This window comes from Cardiocondyla obscurior, linkage group LG10 (genome assembly GCF_019399895.1).
Source record: "Cardiocondyla obscurior isolate alpha-2009 linkage group LG10, Cobs3.1, whole genome shotgun sequence".
Classification (NCBI taxonomy): domain Eukaryota; kingdom Metazoa; phylum Arthropoda; class Insecta; order Hymenoptera; family Formicidae; genus Cardiocondyla; species Cardiocondyla obscurior.
In genome coordinates this window covers 5,786,629-5,805,412 of record NC_091873.1, presented here as the reverse complement: position 1 = coordinate 5,805,412, position 18,784 = coordinate 5,786,629, and the positions used below count along the sequence as shown (strand labels likewise).

At 41.8% G+C, this 18,784-nt stretch overlaps 2 protein-coding genes across 5 annotated transcripts; one reads left to right on the top strand and one right to left on the bottom strand.

Moving 5' to 3' along the window:
* The first annotated feature begins 421 nt into the window (after positions 1–421).
* Positions 422–3,180, top strand: Vti1a (Vesicle transport through interaction with t-SNAREs 1a). Its single transcript, XM_070662910.1, has 4 exons — positions 422–1,243; positions 1,366–1,424; positions 2,156–2,503; positions 2,600–3,180. The coding sequence occupies exons 1-4, from the start codon at positions 1,150–1,152 to the stop codon at positions 2,750–2,752; spliced, it is 654 nt and encodes a 217-aa protein (XP_070519011.1). The 5' UTR covers positions 422–1,149; the 3' UTR covers positions 2,753–3,180.
* A 527-nt stretch (positions 3,181–3,707) lies between these two features.
* On the bottom strand, positions 3,708–18,063 carry LOC139106277 (long-chain-fatty-acid--CoA ligase 1). 4 transcript variants are annotated; one of them, XM_070662901.1, is made up of 9 exons: positions 17,771–18,063; positions 17,041–17,186; positions 11,464–11,587; positions 9,911–10,247; positions 9,083–9,551; positions 6,699–6,989; positions 4,656–4,877; positions 4,183–4,500; positions 3,708–4,117 (listed from the first exon to the last, which is right to left on the bottom strand). In XM_070662901.1, coding segments are annotated over exons 1-9 (2,046 nt in total). In that variant the 5' UTR covers positions 17,772–18,063; the 3' UTR covers positions 3,708–3,979. The 4 variants fall into 4 exon arrangements, with proteins under 4 accessions (XP_070519002.1, XP_070519003.1, XP_070519001.1 ...); XM_070662902.1 differs by lacking the exon at positions 17,771–18,063 and adding an exon at positions 17,260–17,413 and having other exon boundaries at positions 17,041–17,178; XM_070662900.1 differs by lacking the exon at positions 17,771–18,063 and having other exon boundaries at positions 17,041–17,410.
* Positions 18,064–18,784: the final 721 nt, after the last annotated feature.

Below are 18,784 nucleotides of genomic sequence, written 5' to 3'. Positions count from 1 at the left end.
ACAGTTGTGTCAAGACTGAAATACTAAGACTTTAAACAGGTGGAACATTTTTGTAAATAATACTGACTCTGGAAAAAATATATATATATATATGTAGAAATTATGAATATAATGTAAGTCGATTGTTTAATTCATAATTGTCCTTGTCATCGTTTGCAAATGTAAAATAGAAATTCCGAACTTTGAGTTGTTAATATAGGTAATTTTTTCTTTTATTAAATTAAACTTCCAACAAAAAGCAAAGCGTACATTTTGTACTGCTCGCAATCAATGTCCAATTAACTGTAATTAAAGTTAATGCCGCCGCGAGGCATGACACGGGTGCGGTTTTTTGCGTAGAAAACGATCTTCGTGCGCAATGCAAAGTCACTCGGCGTCTCGCTCTTTTTCTAACCTCGAAGGACCCGGCGACATCGTTCGACGTAGTTCGATGGGTGTAAGTAGATCTCGGGCTCGAGCTTCGGGATCAAGGCTCGTGAGACAATTACCAGTTCCTGTGCTTCTTCGATCTGCCGGTCGACATCCTGGACAAAGGCTCGTTTCTCGTCTGCAGAATTACGCCGCTTGTATTGATTGTCGCTCGTTAACGGGAAACTTTGACGCGACGCATTGCACCCAAAGAATCGTACGACACCCCTTTATTCGTTACGCCGGTGACCGATTCTTTACCGCCACTGAAGCATCTAATTCGGCCGATCTTCGTAGTGATATCAGCTGTCAGAGCGGCGTACAGGATACGCTTTGATAGGGTGTAGCTCGCAAGTTCAATAAGAAACACCTTTATATATGTAATATATGGTAGTTTATTCATAATATAAATTACAATCATTACGAAATCTTTTTATTGTACTGTTAAGTTTAAACATTATTAGCTAATTAATCTCTTCGACTAGATAATTACTATATTTTCTTATCTCACATTCTTTTTTATAAGCTCCTTTCGATCGATAAGCGTAGAAGTATCATGCACGAGTCTTGAATCTTCTGTATCACTGATATGTCCGCTGTCGCCGCAGAAGACGCCGTATTTGCTCTTCCGTGTACAGGTGTCTGCGCGGCCAGTTCAGTTTGTGGCGTCGAATCCGCCACAAGTTCAGTTGGAGTCGCTATCTAGCTTTGCCGGTGTTCCATGACACACCCGTGTTCAAAATGGCGTCGCTCGTTGACAGCTACGAGCAGCAGTACGCCGCTCTGACAGCTGATATCACTGCGAAGATCGGCCGAATTAGACTCCTGAGTGGCGGTAAGGAATCGGTCACCGGTGTAACGAATAAAGGAGTGTCGTACGATTCTTTGGGTGCAATGCGTCGCGTCAAAGTTTCCCGTTAACGAGCGACAATCAATACAAGTGACGTAATTTTGCAGGCGAGAAACGAGCCTTTGTCCAGGATGTCGACCGGCAGATCGAAGAAGCGCAGGAACTGGTAATTGTCTCACGAGCTTCGATCCCGAAGCTCGCGCCCGAAATCTACTTACACCCGTCGAGATACGTCAGACGATGTCGCCGGGTCCTTCGGGGTTAGAAAAAGAGCGAGACGCCGAGTGACTTTGCATTGCGCACGAAGATCGTTTTCCACGCAAAAAAACCGCACCCGTGTCATGCCACGCGGCGGCATTAACTTTAATTACAGTTAATTGGACACTGATTGCGAACAGACCAGTTTTGCTTATCAAGATGACATTGTCATTGCGATTAATTAAACCTGAAATCGCATGCAATTACTTTATATGTATCGCAGAATATTTACGTAGATTTTTCAATGACTTGTAGAAACTCGCTTCTCTTGATCTCTACACATTTATTTCTGCTTGTGAATCTGATCAACTTGTTTAGTTTTCTTTTACAAAGTGAGGCAATGGTTTTCTTAGTTTAAAAAAAAAATCTATCTGCTTTTCTAATATTTTTAATTTTTAAATGTTACTTCTAAAAGATACGTGTACGAAGTTCCAATTTTTATTTAATTTAAAATTAATCTTTGAAAGATTTTTAATTTTATTTGTGAAAATATTCTGCGTTAAATACTGACGTTTTAGAGAAATTAAAATAATTTAATTAAAACAAAAATTAGGCAAGAATTAAAATATATTATTATCGGTCTAATTTTATTTGGCACGTTTTTGTTCGCATAATACTTTCATTAGAAAATATTTCCAGTTGGAGCAAATGGAGCTGGAGGTTCGTGGGATGAACGGAGCAGCACGCGATCGTCTACGCGCTCGCGTTGAAAGTCACAGAGCAGAACTCAAGCGGCTGACACAAGAATTTCAAGCTGCCAAGAAACCAAAGGAGGATGCCATAGAAATTACAGTAGAGGAAACTTGGGACAATAACGTGACGGAAGATCAAACGAAAAGATTATTGGATGCTTCTGAAAGAATAGAACGGTCAGGGCGAACTTTACAGAATGGATATCGTATGGCATTGGAGACGGAGGAGATCGGCTCCCAGGTGCTGAAAGAACTCCACGAACAACGAGAAACGATACAGCGGGGCAGAGGAAGAGTAAGTTGTACAAATATTAATATCATGCAAATTATTAAACAGAAAATAAGATATAAAATTTTTCCTCTTTTTTTTTTTTCTTTTTTTTTATCTTAGTTACGTGACACAGATGCGGAATTAGGACGGGGGTCTCGGGTATTATCGGGAATGATCTTTCGAAGCCTTCAACAGAGAATTATTTTGGCAGGAGTAGCTTTAGTACTTATCATTGTCGCGTGCATTGTGATATATTATAGTTTTAAGAGTTAAAGAACAGACATTTCTTTTTCTTCGGCCAGATCCACCAAATGTGGTTTGGAAGTCATATTTATTATCAGAGACTTCAAAATGTTATTTCTATCAAATTGCGAGGTAAATCTGTATTATATCGTCTATCTAGCTTTCGAACTTGTTTGTCACATTTTGCCTCAGGACAGTCTTTGCTACGTATATTTTTTTTTCTTTTTTTTTTGTTACCAACGTGATCAGTTATCGAACGACTAAATTATGATCTCTTATGTAAAGCGAATATACTTCGAGCGAGCAAGTAGGGCTGGCAAAATGTCACGAAACAAGAACAAAAGAACTCCGTTAAATGTTATGTAAAGTCTTGTATAAAAAAATATTGACCCATTCTCGTGAGATAAATTTAAAAACGGTTTTATAATTCTTTTCCGTTTACGCGTGAGATGACCGAAAGAACTGTATTAATCCAGTGTTCAATTATGAAATTGTTTTATTTTTAAATTATTGGATAGGATTATAAAACCGTTCGAGTATTGTTATCTGAGCAGCATCCTGAAATCTTGATCAGCAGTTAACATTGCGTTCAAGCTTTTAAAGATATTCCGAACCACAAAATATATTCAACAAGAAGTATATTTATTAAGTCAATATTCAAGGTTTTTGACGTTACGTGCGCCGATTTTAATCGGACGCTTTGAAGTATTACCTTTTCAGAGTAATATTCAAGGAAATATTACCTCTTCGAATTAACAACTACTTGTAATTGTTGTAATTTTGACCTGAGCCGTAATCGGGTAAGTTCACTGCAATGGACTCTACCAGTTAAAAATGCATTCTATAATTCTCTTATAAGAATAACAACAGTCGCTGTGTACATTATTGAAGTATGCGTGGGTAAGGATCGAATTGTAAATACATCTGTCACCGAAAATATCAAAGGATGCTTGTAATTGAGAGAAAGAGAGAAACTAGACGCGCCTAATAATAACTCTTTTTATTACTTGTTATGTTTATCATTTACCTTTTAATTAGCCTAAACGGTGCTTCTTTTTTCCGTCTTTGTCCCTAATGTACCTGTGAAAATAATATAATAAAAGTATCGAGGATTAACGAATTATTCGATGACAATAGTGACTTCGATGAGAGAACGGCGGCGAGGAAAGGCGCTTTGCTTCCATCTCTACCATCGAACCATTTTCTTTTACGTTCAGTGCTGGTGCGGACGAGCGATAGCACGATAGCTCAGTCTGGTCAGTCCAGTTGTTGATAGAGATCCTCTATCTGTGGTTTGAAATACGCTTTCAGTTGAGGCCGTTTCGATTTCAGCGTTGGTGTTAAGAGCCCATTTTGCACGGAGAACGGGTCTGGATGGAGATAAATATCTTTCACCTGTTAAATAAGTAAGTTTTCATTAAATTCTTTAATTACTAGAAATAATAAAAAGAATAATGTACCTGTTCGAAGGATTTCAGACCGGCTTCTTTTCCCCACGCTAACATATCGTCTAGGATCAGTTTTTTGACTTCTGGATTGGCGCACAGAACACTTAATGTACCAGGTATACCATTCTCTACCGCCCAGCACTTGATTACGTCTACGTCTGGTATTACTATTGCTATGATACAGGACTTCAACGATTCTCCATGGACGAATACTTGTTGCACGTACTGGCTGCGTATATAAATGTTTTCGATTTTCTCCGGTACGATGTATTCTCCTTGCGACAACTTAAAAATGTGCTTTTTCCGGTCGATTATTTTTAACGTTCCATTCTGAAAAGCAATTTAAGAGGTAAATATAATAAAAGATTGACTTATCTACGTTTAACTTGAAAATAATTTTAGTTATCTGATTTTGTGCAGGATATTTTATTTTAAAGGATAGTTTTAAATTACATGGTATTATTAATATAAATGTCTTTACTTACAAGTTGCCACATGCCAATGTCTCCTGTGTGATGCCATCCCTGTTCGTCGATGACCTCGGCAGTTTTTTCCGGATCTTTGTAGTATCCCATGAAGACGTTGCTACCTTTAACACACACCTCGCCCTGATTGTTCACCGCGTAATACTCCATCTCCGGAACGTCGACGAGTTTAACGCAGCAGCAGGCCACCGGTGGTCCCACATGCTCCGGCACATGATCGCCCTGTGGATGAAAGTCAGAAATTAATAATCCGAAGAAGAAATTAATAAAGAAGATAAATTTCTACTTTTAATCTTAAGATTATTTCAATTAAACGTAAATCTATTTAATACTGCGTATATATAAGAACATGTGTCGCTTACGAAATACGTTTAAATGCAATTACGTTAAGATAATAATTTAACAAAATGCAACTCATAGTCTTGTGACGGAGACGACACGCCACGTGCCCTGGCACATGGCTCCGTAGCTTTGATTCGATGAGCTGACAGAAATATCTACGACTGCGGCGGCTTTTGCCGTCTATATATTTATGTCGATACTCGCGCCAAGAATAGAGAGAGCACGCGCATCACTTGATTATTAGTCAGCATTGAATAAAAACATTATTTTAATTTCGCCAATCTGTTAGCGTTCAACACCTTCGTTTTTCTCTAGATAGGTAATTTTTTCTTTTTTTTTTCTTTCAACTTCACGCATCGACAAACGAAGGATTTTATTTTTATTGGATCTAACAATAAATGTAAATTATAGATTGTAATGAATTATTTAATTTTAGAGAGGGTATTGATTTGCGGAACATCGCGAAAATTACGTTGTATAAAAGGTGCGAATGCTTTATTAATTTATTACGGTCTGTTAAGAAACCTGCGCGTTTATTATGCTTGCGGCTCTCACAGGTATAATGAAAGGCAAAGCGATATTAATTACTTAGAGATTTACGCTTCGGTGATTAGGGTGAGATACGGAACACTGTTTCTCAAACCGTGCGGAGCTCTCGAGCCATCACGAGTCCGCAATTAAAATAAACCGTCTTAAATTTATCTATCAGGCGAAGACAGATTTTTCACACTAATTTTATCGATTGGCGAAGACTCGTAAATACGAAATCTCGTGAAACACGCTTTGAAGCCTGAATGTTTGGAAAATCATCAAAATGACTCGGCTCCAAACCACCGCGAACAGATTACACATTCAACGGCGGAATAACGGCCGATTTCTGTCGGGAGCCGTGAATTGTATTTGTTGATGAAAAATCCGATAACGTAAATCAATTAACCGGATAAACGCGCGGAGGCACACGCGTGGAATTTGCGGAATTTCAACGGAGATCTGACATGTTTGCGCCCGACGTTTCTGCATAGCGCTGATTTTGTCGCAGTGCCAAACGGCGTTCGATAAAGTACGACTTCTCACGAACACTCCCAGGTTTATAACTTTAGTAGAATCAATAAGATCCTTCGTGCTGAAACGATAAACTTTCCACGTGGCGTTATCTCGTCCGCGGTATTAATTCTCGACGATAGCTGTACTTCGCAATATATAAATAAGAAAAGCAAATAATGTCTATGAAGCCTTTACGTTATGTAAGAAAGACATTTTTCGAGTTACTTCCAAGCTTAAATAAAGTTTGTGCGAGACACATTTAATACTCGTGCCTGACGTTGTTCCATAAAAAATGCATTCGCGAGGCGAATATATTGACCGCGGTTTGTACAACCATTGGTATATTTTATACACGATCGAAGAGTCTTTACAATGCTCGCATATCCATGATTACCTTCAACCCTAAATATTTCTGCGTAGGATATATCAACGGTCTTGCAGACATACATACGTCAGTCACCGAACGACATTTTTCTTCTAAAACCGAGAAAAGAACCGCGAGAAATATAGAACGAAAGGTGGAAAAGACTCGAGCTGCAATAATCTCGATATTCATGTTGCTTAACTGGCTTATAAGCTTAGCTGTAAACGTGCAAGGGATTATTAACGATTCAGCTGTGAAATTATAAAGTCTTAACAATTGATTGGTGCACGAACCTGGATAGTGAGTGTAATCGGTGCGGTGCATTCCGTTTGGCCGTAGCCCTCGACCACGACGCAGCCAAGGGCGCACCTGGTGAACGTGAGAACATTTCCTGCCAGCGGCGCGGAACCCACGAGCATCAGCCTCAGTCTGCCGCCCATCGACTCTTGGATTTTTTTGAATACGATCTTATCCCATATACTGTTCATCCTTACGATACTCTTCTTGATCTCCGTCTCCTTCGCCCGCATGCCCATGTTGAACATCATCCTCTTGAGGAACGAACTCTGTAGCTCGGCCTGTACCTACGATGCCAGATGGGTGAAAATAGTTTCCGTACGATGTACATTAAATACTGTATTACCCACGTAATCGTAACGTTAATGAACAAGTTAACACAATATAATATTAAACATAACGCTATACATAAAAGTCCTAATATAACTTTCGGAAAGTTAGAAAGTGTATTATTTAATAAATCTGATAATTTTCCCATGTCTATATTGGCATATGCAGGTGAAGAAAAAATTTTGAAGCCTATCCAGACTTAAGTTTTAGTTTAACACAGATGTCTCAATTCTACAAAGGACAGAACGTAACTAACTGCATTGCGCATGGTGAATCTTTCATAACTATTTCCTGAAATGCTGCCGAGTGCATTTTATCTGCTGCGCTCGGTGATACTAGCTCGCTGGCGTTGCTAATTTTGATATGCTTTAACATTCTATTTTGGTAGTTAGTGTCATGATGTCAGCTTCGCTAAAAAAATTTAATATTCGGAAAAATGTTCGCGGACTTTCGCAATGATTACATCGCTGAGATCCGGATTCAAAGACGTTAAGGAAAAATCTAGTGGCCGGATTATCTACTTTGTCTTCTGTTGAAGCAAAGCTATCCGCTATACGTGACTTGTCTATCAAATTTTGTGCAACCTCAGCACGAGCAACCGGCGTTCCTCCACCGCACCTGTTACGCACGTCATCGTGCACGTGCAGCGTCTAGAACGCGTGACTACTGTCATTGACTTGGCCAAATAAATATCGTGACACTTTTTAAAGCCCGGGATTTAATAAAACTGCGAAATAAAATATAATTCAACGACCACGCGCTCGCGTTTATCCGCGATCATTCAAACAAATCCCAAGATTACGTAAGGGACGTTATCCCGTCGCGTCCGCGATGCATCTTGATTCACGGCGAGGGTCTTGAATGTTCAAGATTCCAAAGGGGAAAGAATATAAAACACCTTTATTTTCGCACTGATCAATATTGCAAATTAGTGACGGCAGCGAATTGCGTCGGGTTTATAAATTGACTCGAACATTTCGCGAACGGAAATAAAAAAAAAAAAGGAAAAAAAAACGTTCACCGCAGCGAATGTTATCGTCGCGTTGTAAAAATATTGATTCGTGCCCAAGTGCAACTTCCGTTTAACGATAAATCACTCGTTGATAATTCCGATTGCGAGAATAGAAGCTCAAAGGATGCTTCATTCTATTCAAGTAAATTGTTTAACGGGAAACGTTACAGAAAGAGAACGTCATTTGCGAAAAGTGCCGGTGTTTTCTGCGAAAATTTATAGCGCCATTGACATTTCACCGGCTTCCACGTAACGTGAGAAAATGATCGTAATCATTTTAGGTCAGGAGGGAGGGGGAAAAAAAAAGGTGTTGACGTATACTCCCTACATCGACAATTCAGTTTTAAAAATAGGCAGAAAACGTAGTTGCCGATCGCGAAAGCGTGAATTATCTAATCAGAAAAATCGATACGGTAAAATTCTGTAACGTAATGGCATTAACGCTTCGTCGGATTCATCGCGACGTTAACTGCGCTCGCGAACGATATTTTGGTTGCCACGTTTCAAATTAACAACGATTCATTAACCGTATTCTTTAGGTATTGCGACGTGGGACGGGCTACGCGACACATTTATCACGCGATCCAGTAGCCGACCCAAGTGCAAACTAAAAATAAAATATTGCAGATCAACGCGAAACGCGCGCGGACAACAGCAATAAGCCTCGAAATAAACCGCGGCGATAAACAGAGTACGATCGCACGTTGCAAACGTGAGAACACTTTCAAGATTTAATCACTAGGCGCGAGATATTCCAGAACGGCTCTCTCGTTAAAGGTCATGAGCATCACATTTACGTTTCGCTCCGTTATCTTTTCCCGACCTTTGCGGGGGAACATCTTCTTTTTTTCTCTCTCTTATTTGCGACTAGATCTTTTATTAATTTTATTCCGCAACAGTTTGCGTTTAAAATAATAGCCGTGCGTAAATTAATGAACAAAGTCGAAAGATAAAAATCTATTTTGATCTGCGACTCTTCAGAGTCTCTTCTCGAGGATTTTTTTGAACCGCCGAGAATAAGCGTTCGACATGGCTTACCTTGTCGTATACGCGATTGAGCAGCCTAGGCACAGCCGGCATAACGGTAGGCCGAAGGGCTTTCATGTCCTCGGGCAGCTTCTTGATGTCGCCGCTGTAGAAGCCGACCGAGCCGCCCATCATGTACATGGTGTTCTCGCAGCAACGCTCCAGCATGTGCGCCAACGGGAGGAAACTGATCATCGTGTCCTGGGACGTGATCCAGTGGTCGCCAAGCTGCATCACCACCGCGCAATTCGACGCCATGACGTTCTCGTGGGTGAGCATCACGCCCTTCGGGTTCCCGGTGGTACCAGATGTGTAGCATATCGTGCAGAGATCGGACGGCTTCGGCGGCAGCTCAGGATGATTCCTCTGCGCGCCGAGTCGCTCGATGTCGTCGAACTTGTACAGCTCGACACCGCGGTTCTTCGCCCGCTGGTTCGTCGCCGGCCGCGTCTCCTTCACCACCACCAGCTTCCGTAAACATCTGTCGAGAGTCGAGAATCTGTTAAGGCCTGGCCGCGAGGAGATCGCCGCCAAGGGATTTCTCGGCCAGCAACCGCCGTATTCTGCCGCCCGAGCTTTTGGCAGTGTTACAGATTAACGCTTTCAACATCGCGCGCTTTTAAAGCTGTTTTCGGGGGGGCGACCCTGAGAGAGTTTTCTTTGAAGAAACCGGAACGCTCGAAACGCACGCGGATCATTTTTGGCTTCCGATCCACGTTCAAATTCGTTAGAAAAAAATTTGATAAATTAAAGTATATAAAAAAAAATGCAATTAATAAAATTTGTTAAAGACTTTGGAGGGCAGGGAGACGTGAGAGGGAGATTAACGTCGCCACATACCTCGGCGCTTTGTCGAGGAGCAAATTGCACTTTTGGTCGTCTTCGCACACCACCAGATTAATGTCAGCTTGATTTATTATATACGCGCAAGCATCCGGACCCAAAGTGTCGTACAATGGCACCACCACGAGCGAGTACGAGTAGCATGCCTGCTCGGTGAGAATCCACTCGGGACAATTTTGACTGTACAGGCCTACTAAGGTTTGTTGACCAGGGGCCAGCCCCAGAGACACTAGGCCGGAACCAAAATTTTTTGCTCTGAGCAGCGTCTCGTTGTAATGAAGCCATTGGTATGGTTTGTTGGGCCCGTCCCTCCATCCAAGACAGGGACCGTTATCTGCGGAAGAAAGAGCATTAACGTTAATTAAGAAGCCAAATTGTTTCAGTAAATATATTCTTACGTTAGCCGACTGATATAACGATTCAATTATCCGCGTATTAATTAAACCAGAGTCTTTAATGTTCGTCGGATTATTACACAAAATTGCACGTGATCTGCATTTACTACGATGTTCCCTTTTCTCGTCTTAAAATAAAATAAAAATTTCAAGAATTCGCGAGGCATCTGTCATCATTGCAGTTCGCGGCGTCACCGTTATTTTCGATAGGTAAGTACGTACTGTTTATCGAGTACTTTATTTTTAATGAATTCTAAATACAGTTACGAGCAGATGTTACATATTGGCTCGGAAGCTTTCGCAGGCCCCCACGTGTTCGACGGTGTTAATTACGTTATCACGGTCTTTGTAATTTATAGCGGCTTTAAACTTCAAAACGTACAACTCCATTCTGCTCGCACATGTTCTTTTCGCCTCCGCCGGGATATACTCGAGGGTTTGACTTGACCTAGAACGGCGGACGGCCGGCAGCGGATGGGTTCTCCACGAGATTTCCTCGCATGATCGCCGTACGGGCGAAACTATCTCCGGCGAGATTATCGATCTTCGATGTCTGTCGTCATTGTCATCGTCGTCGTCGTTATAGGTCGCGTACAGAATAGCGACAGGTGTCGGTCGCGCGGGCGTGAGTTACGCAGTGCGGCAAAAATATAAAAGATATATACGCGACCGAAATAACTGTCAACCTTCGTCGGGAAAGGTCGTCGAATCGACGACGCGGCTAGAAGGCGAGCCACCGCCGCCGTAATAATCCACGCCGGTAATTCGCGCCGTTAAGCACCGTCGCTCGCGCTCGTTAGGAAGCTACTCGGTTGTTTATTCGCTTTACAGCGCGACCGTGCCGGAGTCGCTTGCCAAACGATCCGCTAAATCGACGCACGCGTTTGCGTACACCGGTCGGGCGTATGTGCGGCAGAAACGCGCGAGATCGTCAAGGTTGTTTCCGCGACTGGCAGACTTGCGAATTCCGCGACGCATCTCGAAGCCCGCCGTCCATTATTTTCATTTAAATTCACGTGGAACGCATCCGCGTAACGGCACCGCTGGTTGATTGGAACGTGCTGAGCGCGGACTGAGCGCTAATTGAAATTAATATCGACGGTTCTCCATTTCCACTCCCGACAAACAGGCCGCTTCCGAGGATCAATGACTTACTGGACTCCTTGGCGCCGCGCCGAAAGCCCTCGTACAGGGTGCGGGTGTCCTCGTAGAGAAAGGTGACGAACTTTCCCTCCTTGCCCTCCTTGTAGAACTTGGACACTCGGATGTGTTCATTGCCCTGCGAAAAAAAGAAAAGAATTAGCGTAAAATCACATCCGGCACGTTCGTCGCATTACGCAATCCCGACGTGCGGCACTAATTTTAACCGTACTTTACGCACACTACACGCGCGGGTACACCTGACGAGAGCGGCCGTTTACGCAGGGCCACGCGGACCGGATGTAAGGGCCGAGGGCAAAGGGACAGCATATGCCGTATATCGCGTAGCAGCCGTGCACGTAGGTATCTCGCGTGTTTCCTATATGTATATCGATCTCACCACCACCGGCCGACGCGGTCGTGGGCTTCTCTTGGGCTTCATCGACATGCCTTGTGCAACGACGACATCGAACCACCCACATTCCCAACGCACATACCGTTCGATGTAACGCACGAGGCGTTATTGAAATAGCCCACGTATCCTTGCGGCAGTTTTTGCCGTCTTCCCCGCGCCGAAATATCCGTCTCCTTGATCGCAAAAAAAAAATTTGTCACCCCTCGGGACCTAGTTCGCGAGCATTTACGGCTTGGAAGGGAAATCGACACGCTCAGAGCTTACGTTCACGAGCAAGAGATTGAGGAATAATTTCTCGGTTCGATTTAGCGATATCTTCCTCGTCATTTAAATGATTTTTTTTTCCTTTTTTTTTTTTAATTAAAAAGTCGATGGTCTTTAATGGAAAATTAATTTGAATTTTGTTTAATGCCGAAAAATAGAGAGAAGTGAATATATATTTATACGAATGCATGTTACACACGGCGACACGTCCGCATATCGCGACCTACTCTCGTAATTATATCATATACTTTCATTATCAGGCGCTTTAATGATTTGCACTTTTACGTTAACGTAATCGTCCACTAATCGTGAGATAATTAAGAAAAAACTTAATGCTGCTAACGTCGTTGTAAATAAAAGCTAAACTACAGTCGTTTATCATTTAAATAGCAATTAGCATTAAATACAATAATTAATTGCGATATAACGTTTTATAACGTGTAATTTAATATTAAAATTTTTTTTTCCAAGGATTGTAGGTTTTTAAATTAAAAGAAATTATGCGCGGTTTGAATTTTCTTACGACAATCACGCATTCGAATGTTCAATAATCTACAATTTAAATTCACAATCGCGTTTAATTACAATTAATTAAATAGACCTATTAATTACGAATAACCGGTCCAGTATGTAGAAGCGAGCGAGCGAGTTTTTCTTTCACGGGGGATGAAAATCGTACAAATGTACAAAAACGTAGCGGCAAGCTTCTACCCTCGTCTAATTCGAAAACCAATAATATATTAAAATGCACTCGACCGTGACGCGTTCCTAATATCGTTTCTTCGATTTCCACCGTGCAACACATTTCGGCGCGACCCACTTGGACTCTCGCGAGAGTGAAACAGTCGCCGAATATCAGAGGACAATTTCCGCGTGGGCCACGGGGCGGAACTCGCGGAAGATTTATATTGCGAGTAGTCCTGCGGCCTTCGAAAAAATAAAAAAAAAAAAGAAAAAAAACCGGGCGAGAGAAGGTGATCGATCACCGAGTCGCGGTGAGATGCGAGGATGGACCGCTTGCGCGCGATTGCCGTCCACTCCGAAAGCTACCCTCTTCACGAAAAGGCTACTCCACCTTAAACGGATCGGACTGATCGCCAAGATCTATCGGCGGATGAATCGGCTCGTGGAAGAAGCAGCTCGACGACATCCTCGCGCGTGCAACACGTTAAACGCGCACTTTTAACGGGCGCGCACGCCGCCGAAATTCGCGATGCACGATCTCGAGATCGGTTCCTCTTACGCGGGATGTAAGATAGGTAGATTGGACCAGCCGGACCAACGCGTCCGCGGCCACTGAATTCAAGTTGAGCTTGCGGCCAAGCTTTCGGCCCGAGGTTTTGGCTCGCGACGTAGATGTCATGCGGATGATGCTGCCTGGTGAACGGAAGAGGTGCGTTGCCATAATATACTGTCAATATCATCGATCATCTTGAGCACTCAACCCAGTTAATTTAGATAAGCAAGTAAAATTTGTTGGCTTTTTTTTTCATTTTTTTTTTTCATGTACATAAGAAATATTTGAGAGCTTTAATTTTATACACTATGTGGGCTGGCTCTTTAATAAAATTAATTTCTGTGAGTAAAGTACGTGTAAAGCTTTTAAGAAAAATTCTAACTCTTCATCAATTTTATGCAGCTGTAATTTAAATTTTAACATTTTGATGAGTAGAGCTAATTAATTTGCATGTGTTAAATGGCCAGCGAGCCAGGTGTATTTTTCTAATCGAAGCGTCACCCAAAAGATTCGACATTAAAGAGCTATAAATCATATATTCAGTTTATATATTGACAGTATTAGCATAGAATCGACTAAACTAACCGGTCTTCGCAAGGCTCATCTTCTGCGCGAAGAACTTTGGCTTAAATATAGTACCTATGCCGGTCGAGCGTTGCCGTTCTCAGCTCTTTCCGAAAAGTTCTGGCCGGTCGCCAACGCAAGTATGGTCAGTCGACGCCTCGACACTCGGTCGCATGGTACTCTTTCCTCCTTTCCACGTATCGTTTTTCATCGCGAAAGGATATCCACCGCAAAACATGGGTTCGCTTGCCGTTTACGACACAATTTAGGGACGGACAGGATGTGGGCCGAGTCGAAAACCCGAAACTCTCATCGACCGTTTTACGGGTCGCCGATTAGTGTCGACGTGGCGTGTAGCAAAGATCTTGCTGGAAGAATATGAAGTGGGTGATGCGGAATATTACGTTGCTTTTAAAAGTTTAAACTACCTTACATAACTTAAACTTTCTGCTTTTGAGCGGAAAAAGAATTCCAGGGATTTAAAAGAAAAAAAAAATACAAATTGGCTGATTACGTTGCTAATTAATAATATAACATCGCAGGCTCTTGAAATGTCATATCGTTCCTTTGGCTCCTTTAACGAACTCTACATTAAAGTTTCCTATTAACGTTCGGCCGGAAAAATATATAAAAATTATTCCGTTAGATTCATAATTCCCGGCGTCAGATAATAAGGTCAAATGCCAATCATTTGGAAGTCGATCGAACGAATTAAAAAAAATAAAAATTACTTTTATAGTGCCAAGGGGTCATAAAATGCAATCGTTGGAAAAAGAAATTTAATTAAATCGAGAAATCATAAGTTAAACCGTGATTGCCATATAATTACACTTTGTAACTGAAAATTTTATGATACTAATGAAAAAGAGGCGCTCATTTACTAGGCTTATAAATATTAATGTGTTGATAGATAAAAAAAAAATAAAAGTCATAATGAGTTCACTAGAATCAATATTCCTCGGTGAACGTCTGCAGTGGAAGCTTATGTAAACTGATAGCACGGAACGAGGGTCGTTGCGAGTCGATTGGTATTGTTAATCTGAAAAGCTCATTATATTTGTAGTCAGGCTTCTAAAATAAACTTTAGCGCAGGTATTTCCAACGTCTGATACTTAGCGAGATATTTCACATGGCGGTGGGCACCATACGTGGCGCGTTCATTCTTTCCCCGATGAATGAATCTGGAGGTGCCAGACACGCAAACGACTGATTCAATGACCAAGCGAAAGGAAAATGTGAGAAACTTCCGACAGACGTATCGCTCCGCCCGACAAATTGTATGACTTCGTGATACGCGCGTATATATTTTTACACGTTATCCGGGCATTGTAACTCTGCCACTTACACGCTCGTGTAAGTGGCCTTCGTCGTTCTTAAAATCCAAGCTTCTTTTTTTTTTAAATACGCATTTGGAAACTCTTCTAGTCTAGATGTCGAGAAAGTAGGTCGACAATGGATAATCCCCCGATTAAAAAACTCTACGAAGATATACCTTCTTCCTTCTAACAAATTTTTGAATTGCTTACTTAAAAGCGAGTCATTGCTAAATGAAATGTTATAGAAATATAAAATTATGGAAATAATAAAAGAATATATTATGTAAGAAATATAAAAAAAAAATTAAAAAATAGTTTTTTTGAACACGAATTAATAACGCGTGCTAAATATTTAATAAATATATGACTCGCATTGCGTCTATGTATATTTTGTATAATTAAAAAAAAATTAACGTAATTAATAAAAAAAAGTAATAGATGTAAGACTGCAGATAAGCAAAGTTGATTTTAATATTCCTTTTTTTTTTTCTCTTTCATAAGTATTAAAGTACATGTTTGTATTTTTATGATTTTAATTAGTTTAAGATATGCCTTATCTAATCTTAATATCTTCGGTGATCGCGCCTGTGTATGTCGCAGGCAGTGTCAGTACAAATATTTAATCAATAGGCATTGTACAGATATCAAGTTAAATGCCCTCAACTAGTTCATCGGCTTGCAACGCAAGTATCAGTAGCAGTCTTACTTGCTTTCTCACAAAGTTCTTTCAACGGTCTTTTATTGCGCGATAATGTGAGAAACCTTTGTACTTGTACTTTGTACTTGTTAAAAGAAAAAAGTTTATCGCGTAATATTTCATGTAAATGTAAGAGATCTTTAATATAGTAATAATAATTAGACGACACGCCTTTAATTCGCTCAACCATATCTTACTAATTCACATATTTCTTTTTAAACAGAACAATATAACGGCGTGTTTGATAAACGTGTCTCTATCTGAGTTATCTATTTTGTTGTCCGATTTAAATAACAGTATCAATGAAACCTCGCATCTCGTGATTTTCCAACTGAGAGAAGAGCATTCATACAAGGCGATATAAAATCGAAGAATTTAATTTATCAAGTTGTTTTCCAGCTCTTTCCATTGCGTAACTTACGTACATGGCAGAGAGATTCGACTTTTATATGTTAATTTTTTTTCTATGTGTACTTTATAACCACGTCAAAGTCCACTTTAGACAATCTGTGATTTACGTTAGAATTCAACACACACACCCATTAATAATCTGGTCACGCGCCGCGTGACACACAAAAATAAAAAAATAAAAAATGTAGGGAATCTAGATTTTATACATAAAATATACGGAAAAGTGCATGAATAAATAATAATACGTAAAAATAAATTATGAAAAATAAAATTCCTTTTCAAAGTCTAACGTGAATTACAGATCTTTCATAGGAAACTTCAACGATAAACTGATGAGTATCTTTCACGTGATACGTTGTACCTCTCCCGTGACTATTTCGATTCCTGATGTTCCTCGATAAATATATAACACAATTCGATGCGTGACTGGTAAATATCCGAAGGCCATCGCATTGGATTAAAATAATTCCGGTTTAGCGAGAAAAAAATCTATCGTTTAAATAGCGAGATCTTTTTACGAAGTTCCGAACCAGCGACGTTCTTAAAAGTGCAATACGTATTCAACGTGAAATAAAAGCGAGATTAATATATTTCTCAGCTTCGTCTTATCGAGCTTGATACGGAATAAGAAGAAGGAGGATATGTGGGCGTGTAAATTATCGTAGGTGAAGAAAATGAAGTTACTTACCGGTAGCAGCAGCGCCTGTGAGTCGAGCGGAAATAGCGGTTTCTCGGCCGTTGGTCTGGAAGCCCAGTAAGCCACCCCGGTGACGAAGAGAGCGCCGGCTGCGCCACCCAGATACGGCAAGTAGTCCTCGAATTGAGACTGTAACACTTCGTTTAAAATCGTTTGAACCGTTCGGGAGAGACTTGCCAGGCTTACGTAATCGTAAGCAAGCGCGACTACCTGCATGACGGCGGGTCTAAACAGGTACGAGATGCGGTACCGCGGCGCGCCGCCAGACTAGAGACGCCAAACGGCTTCTGGTACGGCGAGATCGTCTGCCACGAGCGACTCGAGCGCGGTCTCGTAACAAATTGACTCGACTGCGGAGTTCGTACCAAAGTTCGACTTCGAATCCCATAACGATTACGATTATCCCTCGTCGCGCTAGTACACGACGGGGGGGAAAAAGCGAGTTTATCGCGCGAACCGCGGCGAGCTCGCCGTCCGCGCACGGAATCGCCGTCGTACAATGGACTCGCGACGGCGGAGTTGCTATCTTTCGCAGTGACAATGAAAATATTGTAATCTCGAGGGAGCGCGCGAGAGAGAAAGAAAGAGAGAGAAAGTGCGCGAGACCGAGAGATAAAAAAAAAAAAGAGTGGTGGAGCGGACGAGCGAGCGTGCAGAGATACCGGTGCGTGGCCGCATGCTCGCTCGAGCTGAGCTCGACAAGAGATAAGCGTATACTCACTGGCGTGGGGAGAAGAGAAGAGAATCCAGGCCCGCTGCGACTTTCCGAGCGAGGGCTGCGCCGGAGTCACGGACGAGCGGGTCCCGTCGGGCGCGGATTCGAGAAGGAACCGAGAACGAGGGATGGCACCAGGGTGGTCGGCTTGGCTGGCCGAAAGGGAGCCTTAGGTCAGGGCCACGGCATGACACTGCTTTTGCTTCGCCACTGATCGCTCGCTCGCACGCTCGCACGAACGGAACCTCGATGCGGACTACCCCTTCACTGCCGTAAACGCGGCGCCATGACGTCACCCCCGCGCACCGTCGTGGCGAAAGCGGCGCGAATCGATGCCGGGCGGCCGAACGGGTGCTGCGACGACCACCCTTTCGTCGTCATCGCGCCGGCATCCACCCCGAACCGGATCTACCGATAATCCGCCACTACGCGCTGCACATGCGCCAGCCGTGCGCCTCGAAACGCCGGCCGGTGATTTTCATCCCTATTTTTAATACAGACTTACCCTCCACATATCGTCATGCACTATCGCCGCATTCGTTGGCCTTCTTGAAAGGAATGGGGACAGCTGCGAGTAGAATCTACACTCCGTTCCACCATTGTTATACCCCTGATGCCGCGGCATTCATGTGACGAATCTGTCGATCGATGCGGCTCGAAATACGTATTGCCGTTTGTTGGACATGCTGAGTACTCTAAAATTAAAAATACAATTTGTTAATTAAATTTGTAAACTTATTAAAGTGTATTATATTATTATATAATAATTTTTTATTTATTATTATTAATCAGTAAATTTATTAGTAAACTGATACGCGTGGAAAATAAAAAAAAAAAAGAACCGCGCGATTGCAAATAATTATTTGCAATGTGTCATAATTTTATGAATGGAACATCTGTTCGCGACGTGAGTTAGAAAAATTACGAAGTCTATTACATTAGAAGAGCTGTAGATTTTCTCTATCTAATCATAAAGGAGCATTCTTCATATCGTTCTTCAGCTAAAGATACCGACGAGCA

Excerpts from the sequence above, each read along its gene's own strand:
- LOC139106277 (XM_070662900.1), bottom strand. The coding sequence starts at position 17,265 with ATGCAGGTAGTCGCGCTTGCTTACGATTACGTAAGCCTGGCAAGTCTC. Across the intron at positions 10,248-11,463 it reads GCGCGGCGCCAAGGAGTCCA|ATAACGGTCCCTGTCTTGGA; the intron begins GTAAGTCATTGA and ends TTTCTTCCGCAG. Across the intron at positions 4,501-4,655 it reads ACATTGGCATGTGGCAACTT|AATGGAACGTTAAAAATAAT; the intron begins GTAAGTAAAGAC and ends ATTGCTTTTCAG.
- Vti1a (XM_070662910.1), top strand. The coding sequence starts at position 1,150 with ATGGCGTCGCTCGTTGACAGCTACGAGCAGCAGTACGCCGCTCTGACA. Across the intron at positions 1,425-2,155 it reads TCGAAGAAGCGCAGGAACTG|TTGGAGCAAATGGAGCTGGA; the intron begins GTAATTGTCTCA and ends AAATATTTCCAG. Across the intron at positions 2,504-2,599 it reads TACAGCGGGGCAGAGGAAGA|TTACGTGACACAGATGCGGA; the intron begins GTAAGTTGTACA and ends TTTTTATCTTAG.